The 19,784-nt window shown below is 43.0% G+C and overlaps 1 protein-coding gene across 9 annotated transcripts in view; it reads left to right on the top strand.

Annotated features, from left to right (window-relative positions):
- TASP1 (taspase 1) overlaps positions 1-19,784 on the top strand; it is a 126,283-nt gene that overhangs the window by 3,737 nt on the left and 102,762 nt on the right. For 3 of the 9 annotated variants that reach the window (XM_061622577.1, XM_061622571.1, XM_061622573.1), the window contains exons 2-4: positions 4,597-4,813; positions 11,359-11,426; positions 16,138-16,206. In XM_061622577.1, the coding sequence (XP_061478561.1) occupies positions 4,669-4,813; positions 11,359-11,426; positions 16,138-16,206 (282 nt within the window). In that variant the 5' untranslated portion in view covers positions 4,597-4,668. The other 6 variants (XM_061622575.1, XM_061622572.1, XM_061622570.1 and 3 more) reach the window with 5 other exon arrangements.

Raw genomic sequence — 19,784 nt, 5'->3', positions numbered from 1 at the left:
GATTCCTGGGAGTTGGGGGATGGCAGGGGCTATGCAAAGTGTGGCCTATTCCTAGGAATCACGTCTTGGAATTCATCACAGATGGTAGGAGTAAAACTTGTCTGTCAGTGTGTCGCAAGGTAGGCTTGCAGGGGGCCTTTAGGACCATTCACATGTCTTGGGATATGTCATGTGCTGGCCAGCTGGCCCATGCACACCCCCATACCCCTTATCCTCACCCTCCATGTTCACCTGACCCGCCAGGGATTGTTGATCAGGGAGGTGCCCTGTGACCATCATGCTTCAAAGCTCAGCAGTTACATGTAGCACCCCTCACACTTAATTTTGGAGCCTTCCGGATGGGGGGTGGGGGTGTTTGGGGCCAGGTCAGACTTCCCTTCGAGCCATCCTGGGGTCCAAGGTTTGTTTCCAGGCAGACCAGGGGTACAAGAGTCATTCCACATTATTTTACCCTCCCCTGGACTGGACACTTCCCTATGACGGCGACATAGTGTTTTTGGCCAGAAGCTATAGGCCTGGTTGCCTGATATTCAGGGGGAGGGATCTTCCCTCATAAAGTTTCGGTCTAGTGTCGCGATGCCTGGGAGCGGACCCATGGGGGTTTGAGGGTCATGCCCCTCCGGAATTGGGGTTGCCTACCCGGCAGTGGAATTGCCTACCTGGGACGGTCTATTTGGTTTTTGTATATGCAGGTGCAGGCCGTCGGGAGGTGGAAGTAGGGGGCGCATGGAATACATTCACCCCAGGGGCGAGTCTGAAGGTCTGGGACCCAACTGTTCACGATTGTTTCTGTTTTTGGCAGGTTGCTGGACGGGGATGGAGCAGATGCGCAGTCTACTCTGCAGCCATGGTGTGAGCTCATAGGCTGGCCTTGGGGCCGCAAACGCACATTGGTTCACAGCTGGGCCTCTGATGGTGGGCCACGGTTTGGTGGCTGGGTCGACAGAGTATGCGCTGGAATGGTCTCCTACCCATGTCGTTCCAGCAGGGTTCAGGGCAGAAGGTTACTGAAGGGCAAGACATGTGAGGACATGCAGTTGAGGCCACAATAGCCTCTGGTCGTCTGCTATGGTCAGACAGGAAGGGCAAGGCCCTCAGTGGCAGGCATGTGAGGACATGCAGCTGAGGCCTCGGTAGCCTCGGGTCGTCTGCTGTGGTCAGACATGGAGGGCAAGGCCCTCAGTGGCAGGCATGTGAGGACATGCAGTTGAGGCCACGGTAGCCTTGGGTCATCTGCTGTGGTCAGACATGGAGGGCAAGGCCCTCAGTGGCAGGCATGTGAGGACATGCAGTTGAGGCCTCGGTAGCCTTGGGTTGTCTGCTGTGGTCGGACATGGAGGGCAAGGCCCTCAGTGGCAGACATGCTTGGACATGCAGTTCGGGAGGCAACGATGCCATCCTCCTGATGGACCTGCAGAGGGGTCTGCATGAGATTCTTATCGGGTGTGGGGTAAAGGGAGACTAAGCAGAGGCTTGTCCCCCTTTTGTGGCAAAGAAGTGCGGGAAAAGGTTTAAAGGGAAAGGGCAGCTAGGTGACACCTTTAGGCACCTTTGGGGGCGATTGGCGGTCCGGGGGCCTGCAGCTCAGGGCTATACGGCCCGGGGGGCAGAACACGGGCCGCCTTTGGGGCCAACGTGCCTCATCCGCTCGGAGTTTCACGGCTCCGGAGGGCGGTGATGCGGGTTGGACCCCCTACACATCTTCTGGGTGTGGCCTGAGCTGGGGGTCTGGCACAGGGCAGCCCCGGGCTCAGGCAAGGTTTGGTCACCCTATGGCTGCAAGCAGGCTTTGCCTGGATCATCAGAATGCTCCCGCACTTGATTTCCCCTCTGCAGGTTCATTATTCTAATTGATTCCGTTTAATAAAGTGGCCCATGATTTAACCCAATGAATGGTGTTTGTGTTTTATTTCGGCAATAGGCCGCAAATGGGAATACACCCCTGAATGGCAACTTCCCAGTGATCCAAACCTACTAATTTCACTAGTCACCTATGTCTAGATGGTTTATGTGGAAGTTTTGGGGCTTATTGCATGAATCCAATCTAGGCATGTGTGACTGGTGAATTTGGTAGATCTAGCTCGCTGGGTAGTTGCTGTTCCCAGCTGTTTCCCGTAAAACATATTATAGCCCAAAACTGTATCAGAACATTGTTTGCATGGAACTTTTGTGGCTTACTGCATGACTCCCACCTAGCCACGTGCATCTGGTGAATTTGGTAGGCCTGGCTTGCTCAGAAGTTGTGTTCCGGGCCATTCTGTTCTGTTCCATATGACATTTTGGTTGTTAAAGGGTTAATAAGGTATAATACCAAAATGGTTTTGGTTCTTAAAAGTTGTTCTCAAGAATCTCTAACGCATTCCACTGTTTTCTGCATCGCTTTCTTTTATAAATGGCGCATTCTGACTTTTACACCCAACGAGGCTCTAGCGGCAGGAGCTTTTCCCAGCCCTCCCTGGAGACGTGGGATATTGAAACTGAGCTCCTCTGCATATAAACCTGTCAGTTTTTAATCTTTGCTTTCTTCCTTTTCACAAACAACAAAAGCCCAACTACTTTCCCCCCAAAACAACCCCCTCCAGCTCTACCTTATCAGCTAATGAGGGAACAGGTTTATCCAATGAGAAAAAGTTCCCCTCTTTTTGCCTTTTGGAAGAGAAGGAACGTTTTTTCAGAGTTCGTGTAATGAAAGAGAGCCCCTCCCTTAAAAAACAACAACCCTGCTGCTATTATTTTGTTGTACATTGATTTACCCGGCGCTTCCGCCACTCTTGGCCCCGCACATGGTGTAAACATTCTAATAGGAACCGGAACTTAAGGTAGTGTTAAAGCCTTGGTGTAGTTTTACTGCCCGCATCTCTCTGCGTTTTCCTCTTCCCTCCGAGGCAGGCGCCTGGGTGATGACAAATATGTGTGGTAGGTGCGCGCCCATGCGCGCGCCAGAAAAAACACGAGCTTATTAACGGCACCTGATCAGAGCTGGCTGGTGAGTGAGTGAGTGAGTGGCTCGCGCTGGAGGCTTCACAGATTTCTCAATGCACCCCTTAGGTGCCAGTGGTGTGGTTCATGTGATGTCATAAGTTGACGCTAGATGCGTGTTCGTGACGCCATGAGAATGCGACTTCATCACATTGGTTTCCTCGGCGCTCCTTTGTAGAGCTGCAGCTGGGGCGCTTGTGTTTTCAAACGTTGGTGGAGGAGGATAGAGTTTGGGAGCTGAAGGATGGAGTTTAGTAGGGTTAGGTCGGGGTAGAGGACCTTACCTGGTTCGTCAAGGGGCAGAGCCTGGCTGTGAGTGAAGGCTGAGAAATAATAGGGAAACCTTTTAAGCCAAGCAAAAAATAGTTTTCCCTTTTGATTCTGGGGCCTTGTGCCAAGAGTCGACCTTTCCTAGAGAATGTCAAAAAGGTGGCCACAGCCGTGAAACTTTGGGTCACCCCTTCACACCGGGTATTCCCTTGGATAACAGAGCCAAGATAGAGATTCTGTTGTCCCAGCCCATCATCTTGCTTGTATCTATAGTGATGTGTGGATGAGCCTTCCCCTTGCCTACTTCTTGTCATTACCGTCTCGGCAGAGATGACTGCTGGCACTTCTCCTACTATGTGACTAAGGAACCTTGTCTTGTGTGTCATGATTAATGTGGAACAACCATCACCTTTTGAGCCTGTGCTTACTGATTAGAATCCAGCTTCATCCTGCTGCTTTTCTGAATTTGAGTAAGACAAGTTGCTGCAAATGAGTTAAGGGTTTACTTGTCTGTTGCCTTCGGTATGAGACTTTGGCAGTGCAGTGTTGTTGCCCCACTTACCATCACTTTTTCTAACCCTGTGTCTATTTTCTGTGGAGGAGATGGACTTGCTAACAAGTAAACGTGCATATGTGATTTTTGCCTTAATCTGGAACTTGGTGTTGCTCATAGTGGGAAGAAACGTGAGATTTAATATAGAAAGTGGTATATAAATGTTTAAATAAAATTTGCTGGTGTTTATGCATTAGTAATGTTTTGCTGCACTTTATTAACAAAATGTTGCAATAGATCTTGAGTCCCTAAAAAGACATACTGGAGCAGTAATCTTGTAGTACTGTTCAGATCTTGTGGGAGAGGGGAAGTTTCAGAAGGGGGAGACCCCTATTTTTGGAATGACCCATTTGGAAATTGATAGGTACTCAATCACCTGTGCTTGCTATTAGAGGGAATGGTGATGCTCCCCTTGCAAAAGGTTGCCCTCCCCTTAGAATTGTCCAAGTAAAAGACTCCTCAGAGCTTTTTGTGGAGGTTTTAAAAAGCTGACTGCTCTCTCCTTGTTTTTCTATTTTTACTTAAAGATCAACTGATTGGCACAATAGACTAGGTATATGAAATGACTATACTGTACAGTTTTGCCATATATACAAAAATGTACTGTTATCTAGAGTTTCCTGTTACGCTTTTTATACTGAGGGGAGCGTGATCATGTAGACCTGGATAATGTGGAGTTGGGTGGCTTCTCTTGAGTAGAGCAGCAGTGGTGAAACCTACACAAAAATAACTTGCGTGAAATCTCTCATGGACAAAAAAAAAGTTATAGTATATGTATATGATTATCTTTTCAGGGAGAGTCCTGTACTGTGTTTTCCCTTGGATGGAAGCATGCTCATTTCTATAGAAGATGGTAACCTTGAAGTATGATCATGGAAAAGGGGATAAGTTCAGTAGAAGTTCTACCCTCCAGATCTTCTCATGCCACTGTAGTAAGGGAGATGGTGAAAGAACATGAAGCAAAGCAAGCTCAGAAAGGGAGACGAGTGGGATTTGTACTTGTCCATGCAGGTAAAGACACAACATGTTAACAGTATGTGGTATGTGCCATAGCATATTTCTGTGTCGTATTTTAAGGAAAAATTGGGAATAAGGAAGAGGTGGATAAGCAGCAATCTATCATGGGACATGTTTTCAAACTTGCAATGGGCTGTTGGTTTGAATTGTAGCCTGTTCATGATTATCCTTTATCCAAGCATCTCAGTGAAGGATAAGAAGTACAATGCATAGATCTTTGCACTTCTCATTTGGGCAGGAGTCATCTCATCTAAGTGTAATATGGTCTTCTCCTTTTGAAAAGTGTTCCCTTGCCTTTGCCTTTGTGATGCCTATTTTCACCTTTACTCTAATTGATAATAACATTGAATGATGCCCAGCTAAGTCATACTTGGAGCAGACCAACTGAAATCAAAGTCGATTGATTTCACTGAATCTATTCTATGTCAGTTGGTTGTTGCCCATTGCCCATTCACTGAGAATGAAGGTAGTTGACTAAGACCCTGACTAAGGACAGCTCAGCTTAGCTGCAAAGTTTATGGCAAGCTGAACAAACTTTGCAGCTTGTTTGCATATTAATTAAACTAATGTGCACATTCATTAATTTTGCATCTTGCTTGCATGTTAATTTAAAGTCTCTAGATAGCTCAGATCTAGTTTCATGTTCTGCTTCACGTTAGATCTATCTAGCTGCTCTGTTTAGCAGATTTTCTTATTAATTAGTTCTTTTGCCAGAAAGCTAAGCAAGATGTGCCTAGATCAAAACATTCTAATCTATTGTTTTTCCATGAATTTTTATAATCTGCATTATCTCATGTGTGCAGTATGACGTGCATAAATACAAATACTAAAATAACTTTTGGTAGTCTTTTTGTTATAAAGCAGTGGGACAAGTGGTGGGGACTTGGACAGAGAGAAGAACCTTCCAGATTTATAAAAAATTGCAATTTTAGGTGCCATCATCACCTTGTGTTACAAATAACCAAGGATCACAATGGACATTGGCAGTAAGATTTCTAGTATGCTTCCTAAGGCCACAGTCCAGTGAGGGAGTCCATCAGGTGCAAGTGGTGTTTACCTATTGCCAGGCACAGCAGGAACACAGCTTAATGTAGTTAGGCAAGTCTATTTGGCAGTGGAACCCCCATGCTTTTAGTGTTCTTGATAGGAGCCTGGAAGTTTAGGTAAATGTTAACAGTTTGAGTTATTCGTAGGTTATGGCTGGATTGACTGAAATAATTATACAGCCACAAGAGTACCTGTAATCATGTTACTGACCTTGCCCCATACTCTGACCTCATCTTCTGCAGTTTAAAAGTTTAAAAAATGCCTGGCTGATTTTTAAGTAATTTAATAAATTTTGCATTGAACTGAATGATAATGTCGGGCATGCTCAGTAAGAACCAGCTGTCAGTGTTCTAAAAGCCAGACTTACAGCAGCTGGCTTTGCCTAATCTGGGGGCCACACCTACACCAGACTTTGATTTCACGTGAGACAGTCATGGCTTCCTTCAGAGAATCCTGGGAAGTGTAGTTTGTGAAGGGTGCTGAGAGAAGACTGCTATTCCCCTGACAGAGCTCCAATGGCCAGAGTGGTGTAACAGTCAGCCACTCTGACTGAAGCTCTGTGAGGGGAACAGGGCATCTCCTAGCAACTGTCAGCACCCTTCACTAACTACACTTCCCAGGATTCTTTGAGAGAAGCCATTACTGTCCAAAGTGAAATAAAGGCCTGGTGTGGATGTGGCCAGGGACAGCTTTGGTTTAAATTTGGGTGGGAGGCTACATGTGCCTGCTGTAGAATAAAAAGGAGGGGGAAACCCTGAAAAGCAATGATACTGTTCACAGGATTTTCTTTTTGGAAAGGAAGGGGCTTCCTCTCTGCCCAGTGCCCACCCACCCAATCTCCTATCCTCCCTGCCCCTCTCCCAGCTCATTGTTGGACTACGATTAGCTCTGAGATACGTTATCAAATTTAACAGAGATGCAAGTGGAATTTTGTCCAGAAAGTCCAACATAGCCATACTCTTCCAAGAAGTCAAATCACTTGTTTGTCTAATTGAAAGCAATGTACCACAGATATATAAAAATGTGAGAACCCTTTCATTCTCTAGATAGGTAGGTAGTTTTTTTATTCACCCCAAGATGCCATTTTTAAATGTCTATGTGAGCTAGTGAGGTGTAGTGGTTAAGGTGTTGGACTGCAACCTGGGAGACCAGGGTTGGAATCCCCACACAGCCATAAAGCTCACTGGGTGACCGTGGGCCAGTCACTGTCTCTCAGCCTCAGAGGAAGGCAATGGTAAAACCCCCTCTGAATACCGTTTACCATGAAAATCCTATTTGTAGGGTCGCCATAATTTGGGATCAACTTGAAGGCAGTCCATTTCCATTTTCAAACATGATTCCACATAAATAAATCCCATTGAACTCAAAACGTATGCCACTGATCTAACCCACCCTTCCTTCTCCTCCCTCCTATCCCCTCCCTCTTGCCCCTCCAATCCCCTCCCCATGGCAGGTATCTTAAGCATGATTGCACGGGAGTAAATACCATTGAACTCAATAAGCATGCAAATGATCAAACCTGCTCTCCCCTGCCCCTTCCTTTGCCCCTCCCCCTCCAATCCCTTCCTCCCCTCTCCTTCTGCTCCCCTCTCCCCTTCCTTTCTCCTTCCCTCTCCTCTCCCCATGGTCAATTTTACCTATCCTAACCATGATTACATAGGAGTATAGTAGGGTCCCACTCATACGGTGGGTTACGTTCCGGACCTCCACCAAAAAGCGAAAACTCCTGAAAAGCGGAACTCATTCAATAGAATGGCGCATGATGCCCGAAAACCACCATAAAAGCGTAACAAGCGCCATATGAGTGGGGCGGTATGAGACTGCCACATTAGCAAAGCACCGTAAAGCGAAGCATTGTAAAGTGGGGCCCGACTGTAAATCCCATTGAACTCAATATGCATGCTAATGATCAAACCTGTTCTCCTCCCCTTCCCTTCCTTCCTACTCCCCTCCCCCTCCGCCCTTCTTCCCCTCCCTCCTCCCCTCCCCATCCCCTGTGGTCAGTTTCACCTCTCCTAAGCATGGTTACAGGGGAGTAAATCTCACTGAACTCAATAAGCATGCAAATGATTGATCCATTCTCAGCAAGCTTGCACAGGATCCCATTTCTTACCTCCCGGATTAAATAGCAGAGAAATTCACTAATAGGCAAAAACCCTTGCAGTTTAAGAACGTACCTATGGCTCACAGATATTTTGATCAAACTTTAAAAAGCAGGGAAACTGGGCAGCTATAGTGAATGCATCAGGGGAGCAGGAAACCTGACCTCCTCTCTGAGATATTGGACTGCCCTACACATTTGAAAAAATGCAAACACAATTAGAGTTGATCTTTCACAGTCCAATCCACTTCCTGTGTAGCTTGGAAGCATTTGGTAACATGTGCCTCTGAGCATATGGTGAGTGGCGGCAACACCTGCAATCAGCCCAAATAATAGAAACAAGACATATGCTGTCCTGATCTTGTTTTAGCAGGGCGGAAGCAACATTATTAAGGCAGCTGACGGAGTTGAGATAGTAACTTTAAATATGTCTGATTTCCTTTGCAATTTTAGTGAAGTTTCCTATAGGAAATCATTTTAGGATTATAGGAATCATTATAGGAATTCTTTTGCTTTTATTTCTGTGAATATGTGAAGTACAGCAACACTTTGCAAAATTTACACTAAAAACACTCCAAAAATAATTGTGGAATAATGGCACTGACTTCTGCAAAATAGTCTCCAGTGGACCTCAGTTGTGTCTCAAATTGCACAAGATAAAACAGTGGGAGGTGAAATATATTCTAGCAAAATTCTAGGTGTGTTCTATGTTTTTAATTGACCGTGCCCACCTTGCCTTAAATGAAATGGTTTAAACATAGCAGGCTGAAAACATGCATCCTCTTCTTTCCAACAGCTGGAGTCATTGCTGAAGTAGCAACATATTGTAATCAGTCTGATTTTACATCAAACTGCAGTTTCAGATTCAACTGTTAAAGCACCCAAAATAGAAATAGAACATAACCTCCAATTTGAAACACAAAAGGCTGTCTTCACCATCATATGACACTGACCAATAAAAAGGCTTTGAAATTAATAAAAATAAATTTGACACAGATTTCTGGGATGAATAATGAGGGAAATAAAATTTACTAGTTCACATTCTCTGTAGAAACATTAGTAACACAGGAAAGAAGCAATGTAAGAAGAACACCCACAAACATACAAAAATTTAATTCTCCTTCTTTGGAGATGGCAGGTGTTGCCACCACTCACCATATGCTCAGAGGCACATGTTACCAAATGCTTCCAAACTACACGGCGAGTGGATTGGACTGTGAAAGACCAACCCAAATTGTGTTTACATTTTGACAAATTTGTAGGGTAGTCCAATATCACAGAGAGGAGTTCAGGTCTCCTGCTCACCTGGTGCATTCACTATAGCTGCCCAGTTTCCCTGCATTTAAAAGTTTGATAGAAATATCTGTGGGCTACAGGTACGTTCTTGAACTGCAAGGGTTTTTGCCTATTAGTGAATATACACTATAGTCAGTTGGGGCTTACAACTGAAGCTGCACCACTTTGTAGAATGAAAAATATTTTACTAAAGAATAACACAGTGCATAAGAACATAAAAAGAGTTTGCTTGTCCAGTACTTAGTTCTCACAGTGGCCAACCAGATACCCATTGGAAGGCCTCATTCTCCAACCTGCCTGTCTCTCTGAGCTTCTCCAGGTCAGCCAAGGTGGCTTCAAGGGAACAAACCCATTCCCTGAGGGCCAGGAGTTCATTGCACCCACCTCACGCTCACAACTTGTATCTTAACTCATCTTTTAGCGTACTGCTTTGTGTCTGGGGAAGAGATACTTAGTCAGCTGGGGCTCCCCATTTCATGGAAATATTATTACAATTACTATTAGTAGTAATTGCCTGCCCTTCATCAATAGGTCTGAGGGTAGAGGAACTACCAAGAAGGCCCCTCTGCTGATCTTAACCCCTGAGAGGGTCTATAGCAGTGTTTCCCAACCAGTGTGCCTCCAGATGTTGTTGTACCACAACTCCCATCTTCCTGACCATTGGCAATGCTGGCTGAGGCTGATGGGAGTTGTGGTCCAGCAACATCTGGAGGCACACTGGTTGGGAAGGGCTGGTCGATAGCGAAGTTAGGGCTGGAGCCAGCCCCTGGCCAAGGGCCCCTGCAGCCCAGAGAGGTCCCTGAAGGCCCCTCCGGACGGTAGTGCTCCCATTTCACAATCTGAGGCAGCATCAGGTCCCACCTACCTCTCTTGTCCCGGAAAATGCTGTGTGTGCATGCCTGCCATCAACTAAGATGGTGGCTGAGCCTTCCTTAAGGGGCTCATGCCCCTGCCACCATCTTGATTGATGGCAGGCATACTTGCTATGTATGCAGTCATTTATGTGACATGATGTGAGACAAGGTAGGTGGGACATGTGTGCAAGCGCTGCAGGCCTGGGGCAGTCTGGTGCCCAAGGGCCCAGTCATGCCTGATGTTGGCCCTTAGGGAAGGAGACCGTCTCTGAGATATTCGGGGCCTTAGTTGTTTATGGCTTTACACACAAACGTGAACACCTTGAATTGGGCCTGGAAACAAACTGGCAACCAATGCAACTATTCTAGAACAGGAGCTATGTGAGTTCTAAAAGGAACCCCAGCCAGTAATCTGGCTGCTGCATTGTGGACCAGTTGAAGTTTCTGAATCATCTTGTGGGAAGCCCCACGTAGAGCACATAGTGACAAATTCCAAATTACTTCTGTGCTCCTTGTATGCTGATCTGTTTTTACATTTTCTGCATTAAACAGCAGAATCTGAATTCTTGAAAGAACAAAATAAAAAATTAGGCACCAGTGAGAAGGGGGAAATGCGCATAGCTATATAGATTTCTGTCACCTTTTTTGGTTGGAGCTTGTGAGTTGTCATAGGGGAGGCAGAGGAATCTGCCATGTGAAAAGCACAGTTGAGACTTCCCCAGCAGTTACCTTCCCCATTTAAAAACAAAAACTATACTGGGCCCTTGTTACACACGTGTCCCACAGTGTGGGAGCTGCTTCTGCCTTGTGCAATCTCACACTTTAGCAGTAGGCATGTGAACATTGTGTGTGGGTATTTCTCATGCAGTTGGCACTCCACTGCGTGGCAGGCTGCTGATCGAGTGCCAAAGACCTACATGATCAGCCCTTGTCCTTGAGGTTGCATTGTGCACATTCATGTTTCTGTAGTGTGGGGTTGCATCATGTGGAGGCAGTTCCCCCACTGCCAGTAGTGTGCATAAAGGGGTGTTAATGAGATGGATGCTCATTAGCAGATTTTTTTTACCAGAAGCGGTTGGACTATAGTTTATTTTTGGGGGAAATGTTAGTTCTGTTAACTCTAGTTAAGAGGGGGTGTTGAACTACTGGACTTAATCCTCTCTCTCTCTCTCCCCCTCCCCCCCTCTTTCCCCCCTCCCTCTCCTCATTCCCTCCCTCTGCCCAATCATCATTAATATTAGGTGCAGGGTATCATTCTGAATCCAAAGCCAAAGAATATAAGCATGTGTGCAAAAGAGCCTGTCGGAAGGTAAGAGTTTGCTAGATTTGTTGCAAGTACTTTTATTTACCTTTTTACTTTTACTTTACCTTTAAGAGGAGTTTTGGAACATGGTTTATTTGGTGTCTTTTTTTAGTGGAACGTGGTTTTCAATCTTCATAGATATGATGTGCTTAATATTTTGGGATATGTGAATGCATTTTGTCTCAAAGTTCAGAAATTGAAATGCATAGCTGATTGAATACAAGACTAGTTAATTTTCTCTCTGTGCATACATGCACATGCACATATATGTATAGTAAATATATACATAGTAAATGCAAAAATCTCATCAGCATGACAGCAACTTTGAACATTTTTAAATTAACTTGCGAATTTGGGTGAGTTGTGTTTCTAAAAATGCAAGAAAAAAATTGAAATACTAATGTTACTTGTACAGTGCTTGAGCCATGCTGAAAGTCCAGAATATGGTGTTAGGCCCGCTAAGGCATCTGCTTCAGTGCCTTGAAATGTCTTGATCTTTCTGCTCTTCTTAATTTTTTCAGTTCTGGAAGATGGTTTTGATAAGCTTAGGCTTTTCAAACTGCACCTTACTAGCTTTACTTAGGCTATAATCCTCTACATGCTTCGTGGGAGTAATTTCTACTGATTTCAGTGAGACGTACTTCTGAGTAGCCATGCATTTGTTATGTGCCTTCAAGTCAATTACGACATATGGCGACTCTATGAATCGCCTCCAGTAGCATCTGTCATAAACCACCCTGTTCAGATCTTGTAAGTTCACATCTGTGGCTTCCTTTATGGCATCAATCCACCTCTTCTTTGGCCTTCCTCTTTTTCTACTCCCTTCTGTTTTTCCCAACATTGTCTTTTCTAGTGCACCATGTCTTCTCATTATGTGTCAAAAGTATGGTAACCTCAGTTTCATCATTTTAGTTTCTAATGATAGTTGTGGTTTAATTTGTTCTAACACCTAATTATTTGTCTTTTTCGCAGTCCATGGTATGCGCAAAGCTCTCCTGCAACACCATATTTCAAATGAGTTGATTTTTCTCTTATCCCCTTCAATGTCCAACTTTCACATCCATACATAGAGATCGGGAATACCATAATCTGAATGATCCTGACTTTAGTGTTCAGTGATACATCTTTGCATTTGAGGACCTTTTCTAGTTCTCTCATAGCTGCCCTCCCCAGTCCTAGCCTTCTTCTGAATTCTTTACTATTGTCTCCCTTTTGGTTAATGACTGTGCCTTGACAAGTTCAATGCCCTCATTGTCAACTTTAAAGTTACATTAATCTTCTGTTATTACTTTAGTCTTCTTGACGTTCAGCTGTAGTCCTGCTTTTGTGCTTTCCTCTTTAACTTTCATCAGCATTCATTTCAAATCATTACTGGTTTCTGCTAGTAGTATGGCACTGTCTGCGTATCTTAAATTACTGATATTTCTCCCTCCAGTTTTCACACCTCCTTCATCTTGGTCTAATCCCGCTTTCCATATGATATGTTCTGCGTATAGATTAAACAAGTAGGATGATAAAATACACCCCTCTCTCACACCCTTTGCTATTGGGAAATGATTGCTTTCTTCATATTCTGTCCTTACAGTAGCCTCTTGTCCAGAGTATAGGTTGCGCATCAGGACAGTCAGATGCTGTGGCACCCCCATTTCTTTTAAAGCATTCCATAGTTTTTCATGATCTACACAATCAAAGGCTTTGCTGTAATCTATAAAGCACAGGATGATTTCCTTCTGAAATTCCTTGCTCCGTTCCATTATCCAACGTATGTTTGCGATATGATCTCTGGTGCCTCTTCCCTTTCTAAATCCAGCTTGGACGTCTGGCATTTTTCGCTCCATATAAGGTAAGAGCTTTACTTGTAGAATCTTGAGCATTACTTTATTTGCATGGGATATTAAGGCAATAGTTCGATAATTACTGCATTCCCTGGGATCCCCTTTCTTTGGAATTGGGATCTATATTGAACGCTTCCAGTCTGTGGGCCATTGTTTGTTTTCCATATTTGTTGACAAATTTTGTCAAAACTTGGATAGATTCAGTCTCAGTAGCTTGTAGCAACTCTGTTGGTATGCTATCTGTTCCTGGTGATTTGTTACTTCCAATATTTTAAGAGCAGCTTTCATCTCACATTCTAAAATTTCTGGTTCTTCATCATACGGTTCCTCCGTGAATGAATCTGTCATCCGTGCATCTCTTTTGTAGAGTTCTTCAGTGTATTGCTTCCATCTTCCTTTTATTTCATCTCAGTCAGTCAGTGTGTTCCCCTGTTGATTATTCAACATCCCTACTCTCGGTTTTAATTTCCCTTTGAATTCTCTAATCTTTTGGAATAGGGCTCTTGTTCTACCATTTTTGTTGTCTTCTTCTATTTCTATACAATACCTATTGTAATAGTTCTCTTTGTCCCTATGTACTAGTCGCTGTATTGTTGCATTTAAGGTTCTGACCATGTTTCTGTCTCCTTTTGCTTTTGCTTTCCTTCTCTCTTAACCATTGTAAATGTTTTGTCAGTCATCCATAGAGGTCTTTCTCTCTTTTAACTAGATGTATTATCTTTTTGCATTCTTCCCTGATAACGTCTCCGGGTTCACTCCATAATTCATCTGGTTCTCTGTCAAATAAGGTTAAAGCCTCAAACCTGTTCCTTATTTGATCTTTATATTCTTCTGGGATGTTATTTAAATTGTATTTTGGCATTATGATTGCTTTGTTGTTGTTCTTTAGCTTTACTCTGATTTTTGATACGACCAGTTCATGATCTGTACCACAGTGTGCTCCTGGGCTTGTTTTTGCAGAAAGTATGGAACTTCTCCATCTTCTGCTACCAATTATATAATCAATTTGATTCCTATATTGACCATTTGGTGATGTCCATGTGTACTGTCTTTTCAGTTGCTCAAAAAATGAGTTTGCAAGAAACAAATTATTGGCTTCACAGAATTCAATAAGGTTTTCTTCATTTTTATCTCCTAAGCCCCATTGTCCCGCAAGTCCTAGTTTTTCTCTGTTCCCTACTTTTGCATTCCAGTCCCCCATGATTATCAGCACATCTTGTTTTGGTGTGTGATCAATTTCTGCATAAAATCTCTCCTATTCCTCTTTTGTGGTTGCCGTTGTACTTGGATGTTGGTTATGTTAATAGGTTTCCCGCTAAATCTCATAGATATCACTTGCTCAGACCTTGCGTTATAGCTCCTAATTGCTTTTGCTACATCACTTCTCACTATTAAAGCAACCCTGTTTCTTCTTAATTTCTCATGTCCTGCATAATATGTTTTGTAGTTGCCCAATTGAAAATGACCCATTCCTGTCCATTTTAATTCACTCACGCCAAGTATTGTAATGTTGATATGTTCCATTTCTTGCTTGACAATTTCTAACTTTTCCTGGTTCATGCTTCTCACATTCCATGTTCCTATTGTGTGAGTCGTACAACTCTGGACTCTCGCATCTGTGTGCATCAGCCTCTGGGCTTCCTTTTGGCTTTGACCCAACTGTGTCATTAGTCACAGCGCTACTCGTACTTGCCCTTTGTTGCATAGAGTTGCACTATTTAACCATTTTAACTTCATTTTTCCTCTTCATGTGCTAAGTACAGTATCTGACCAAGATGGTGTTGCACTAAAGAATAGCCAGCTTGCTTGTTTGTTGGACTGTGTTTCAACTTCATTTTTGTTACAACATAATCTGTTTTAAATATTTTAAAGTCTAAGCTTTATTTACAACCTGCTTAGACCTAGCCATTAAAATGTTTTTTTTCTGAATTAAAGTAGGATCTTGTGTTGCTTCTGGCTTTGGCTTTCTTGAATCCTTTGGAGGGAAAAAATTCTTAAACTGGGGAACAACAATTGGGAATATCTCCTTGTGTGATATTGATAGGAGGCTACACTCAATAGCCTGTAGAAATCACAATAGGAAATGAGATAGGAGGTAATCTGTAAATCAGTCTCAAAGCTGGCATCTTCAAATGTGAGTTCTGTGCTCTCGGAAGTCAATGCAAACAACACCAGTGTAAGTTGTTCACTGTGGGACCTCCCTCCTATTCCATGAAATGTCTTAGTTGGTTTTAGTTTCTGTGCTTGGAATGTGCTGTCTCCTGGACAAATAGCCAGTCTGAAGGCAAGCCTTACAACATCTTATTTTCCAAAGTGTGGTGCTAGGTTAGTCCAGGGTGTTTGCTGAGGGAATCTGTTTTAGGAATAGAGTATGCTTTCTCTAAAAACTCATAATTAGTCAATGATGAGAAAATAACTTTCTGCTTTGCTTCCTGTTTCATGGGGGAAATTCCTTTTTTCTGTGTGTGTATATGTTAGCTTTGGTATTTTTACAGTCCTAGAGCTATCCTAATATGTGTGGTATGAATGTTCATGATGTGGTTAGAGCTCTTAGTTTTATGTGGCTCCATAATTTAAGAATGGCAAAGTAAGTTTGCTTTTCCTCTATTTGCTTCTCAGAGTGCTTTCTATTCAAGGGATGGGGAACCTACTAGATGTTGCTGGACTACAGCTCCTTCCTTCTTGCCTATTGGTCATGCTGTCTGGGGCTGATGGAATCTAGCAACACATGGAGGACCACAGGTTCCCCACCCATGCCCAACACATGTCTTAATATTTTATTATTATTATTTCAGGACCAAGTGATTCTCTTATTGTGTAGAAGATTTAGTATGTAAACATTTAAGAGGCAAAATTTATACCCTAAAACTTCTGTCTTCTAGGCAATTGAAAAGCTACAGGCTGGGGCTCTTGTAACAGATGCAGTGACTGCAGCGCTAGTTGAACTAGAGGTACTTCTGTTTATTCAGGCATTCACTCCTTTGGTTGCATTGTGTTGTCCACATTTTTCTGTTCAGCTGTCCTATATTAAATGTTTTAACTTTGCAACCCATACTAGAAGTCTTTCATATATTAAAAGGCATATTTTAACAAAGCTTATTTTCTGTTCACTTGTTTCTGCTCTGCTGCAGATTTTATACCTTCTGTGGGAAAAGAAGATAGTTGAGCTGATAACTCTAAGTGCATTTCAGCCTTTTGTTTTTCTCTTTGGCAGTTAACATTTGCTTCCTTAGTGACTACTTTAATCCTCATGGGGACTCATTAGTGATCTGTAATTTTTTTCAGTAAGACATGCATCTGTTTTCATGAAATGAAAACACCAGATTGACTCATTAGTTAAGACTTGCAACAACTAATTTTGCTACTCTAAAAAATTGGTATAAAAATAACAATAGGCAAGTTTAAAAACGGCATTAGAATGTCACTTTGGTTATGAATGCCTTTGAAGTCACTCAGAAACACCAACAGATGACAGTAGTGTAGCTGAAATTGACCCATAGGTTAGGTTCTTGTATTTGAAAGTGAAAATGTGCTGGGTCCCTGTGATTGTGTGCAGGGTAAATATATAGTGAATCGGCCCCTAATCAGATGATTTCTGACATCAGTCCTTAGCTTAGTTCCAGTTTCATAGGGTTTGTAAGTACTTCCCTGACTTAAATTTTATGATTTGAAATCTTAAATTGTAAATCTTTATCTGTTTTATGTGCAAGATCCCATGAAATGGTTGGAATGTATATGGAAATGTAATATCATTAATGAGGGGCTGATCTGAATGGATGGGTGAGTGCCAGACATAGCTCCCTTTCCCAGCCACCTTTCTTTTCATTGGTCTCTTCCTCCCTGTCTCCATCCCTTGATAGTTCTGCCTCACCTTATCTACTCTCCTGTATCCTGTTCTTCCATCTTTCGTCTTATTCAGTAGTAGCCCACCTTTGTGGCCATGTTTGTTAGAGAACTGGGGGGAAGCAATAGCCACTGATACTAGAAGTCTTATCGCAGATTTGTTTGTAGGCCTATCAATCAGCTATCACATAAAAAAGGCTTTTGTCCCAAACTCCCTATGGAATCTGCTTCCTTTACCTTTTTTTGCCTTTCCCCCCGCAAGTCTTTTGAGCCTTTAAAAACTCAGTTGAATGCTGAAATGTGACAGTTGAAACATGCACAATGCGCCAGCTTGCTCTTTAGTCTTCTGAATTGTTAAGCATCCAAATAACGAGAGGGGATACAGGGAGAGGAGTGGTCTGTGTAACGATCCCACAGCTGGCTCTACCTGTGATACTCCCACCAGGGCCACCACCTGTCAGGATCTCGGGTTTTTTTTTTGTTCTCTCACACACTCTAGCACAGATCTCACAAGATCCCACTGCTAGGCAGCACCACCAGCCACTCCCTGTAAACAATACTGCTAGAAACTTCGCCTTAGTCTACTTATGGCTTATTGTTACTTTGTGTCTGGGTGCCCTTGCTGTCCACAACCCCCTTGTATCTTTGTCTATAAAGCATACAATCCTGGGTTGCTCTGGATACTTGACGATGTCACAATATCTCCCTTCACCGCTGCCACCATTTATTTGATACTGTTTCCCTCCAGCCTTGGTAATTACCCTGCCCTCTCTTCTGGTCTGTGTATCCCCAGCCAAGGATCCGGCTTTTGGTAAACCAATAAAAGTATTTATTTGATAACACCAGGAAATAACAAGATTACTTTAGGAATGTTTAACTAGCGTATAGTTTCATTTAGTGTCACTTTTTATGTTTCCAGTCATATATATTCTGTCTAAGTACCAGCCAAATATAATCCAAACCTCCCTCAGAACTCTGCCAATCACTCCTCTCAACAACTCTCCTCTCCCCAGAACTCAACTCCACTCCCTCTCTCCATCAACTCCCCTGACTCAACTGTCATCCTCTCATTTATACCTTCAGCCATTCAAACACTGAGCCAATCATCATCCAACATTCTCTTACCATATATCGCTTAATAAACCCGCATTTACCATATTTACAGTTATCAAACTATAGGGACATCACAGTCTGCAGCTGGCTGCTGGTGTCACAGTGGCTCCTAACTTGTCATTCTTTTTCTTGCTGTAGCATAAGTGGTACTCTCCCAAATGACAGGTTTCTTAAGCACTATCTACCGCTCTCACCTTTCTGATAGTGTCTTTTCTGCTTGTAATGGTGACACCATTTGGGAGGAGCAGGTGTGCAGAGTTCTGGAACATTATTAAAGAGATTATTATCCTAATTAAAATTAAAAGTATCTTTATTATGACTCTGGAAACCAAGATAGCCAGGGAGATAGTGACTAGCTCAAGGAGATTTCAGCAAATTTGTGAAAGATACCTGAGAGAGCTTTCTCAAACTGGAACCAAGAAAAATAAACTGTGTTAAACTTGTTCAGAAGTAATTTAATCATAATCGTCATCCCCCCCCATCTGATTCATGTTTCTATTTAGGGTGACAAATAGCTTGATATCCATAATAAGGAGGCTTGGTGGTTGTACAAGTTGAAACATCAAAGTTGAAAATTAATTTAAATAGTGAAAACCAGCAGATTGAAGATTATCTTCAAAGTACATTTTAGGCTGGAAAAATTTAGACAGATCTGAGACCATGGGAAAAGCAATACAGATAAAATATCACAAACTGAAAGAACTCAAATGCCTAAGTTCTAAAGGGATCTTGGAAGCTTTGAATAGAACAGTTTATGACTCCCCCCTCCCCATTTTGGCCAAACTATATCCTATGACCTCTCAACGGACTTGAATCTGCAAGGACCTTTCTCTGCATAGAAGCAGGTCAGGCCTTTATCAATCTTGCTACTGGTACTTGTAATGCCCCTCTCTAGGATGCACACCTTAACATGGTGAGGGGGTTTGAGAGTGTTGAAGAAGCTGAGAGCAGTGCCATTCAAGAGTCTAGACCAAGTCTCCTAGCAGGGTCACTCAAGGCGGAATGGTCAAAGCTGAGGCACCAGACCAAGATGCATCCAGTCTCAGAGGAAGGCAATGGTAAACCACATCTGAATACCTTTTGCCATGAAAACCCTATAAATAGACTATCCAAAATGCAACATGAGATAGTGCTGGAAGATGAGACCCTCAGGTCAGATGGCACTCATCAAGCTACTGGGGAAGAACAACAGACAAGTACGAGTATTGCTGTGACTAATGATGCAACTGGGTCAAACCTGAAAGGAAGCCCAGAGGCTGATGCACACAGATGCGAAAGGAGAGTCCAGAGTTGTACAACGTACACAATAGGAACATGGAATGTGAGAAGCATGAACCAGGGAAAGTTAGAAATTGTCAAGCAAGAAATGGAATGTATCAACATTGCAGTACTTGGCGTGAGTGAATTAAAATGGAAGGGAATGGGACTCTTTCAGTCGGGCAACTACAAAATATTTTAAGCAGGAAATGAGAAATTAACAAGAAATAGGGTTGCTTTAATAGTGAGAAGTGATATAGCAAAAGCAGTTAGAAGCTATAAGGTCTGAGTGTGTGGTATCAATGAGACTTAACGG

Source organism: Rhineura floridana, chromosome 4, assembly GCF_030035675.1.
Source record: "Rhineura floridana isolate rRhiFlo1 chromosome 4, rRhiFlo1.hap2, whole genome shotgun sequence".
Classification (NCBI taxonomy): domain Eukaryota; kingdom Metazoa; phylum Chordata; class Lepidosauria; order Squamata; family Rhineuridae; genus Rhineura; species Rhineura floridana.
Note: the sequence above shows the minus strand (reverse complement) of the source record. Positions and strands in the feature narration are given on the sequence as shown.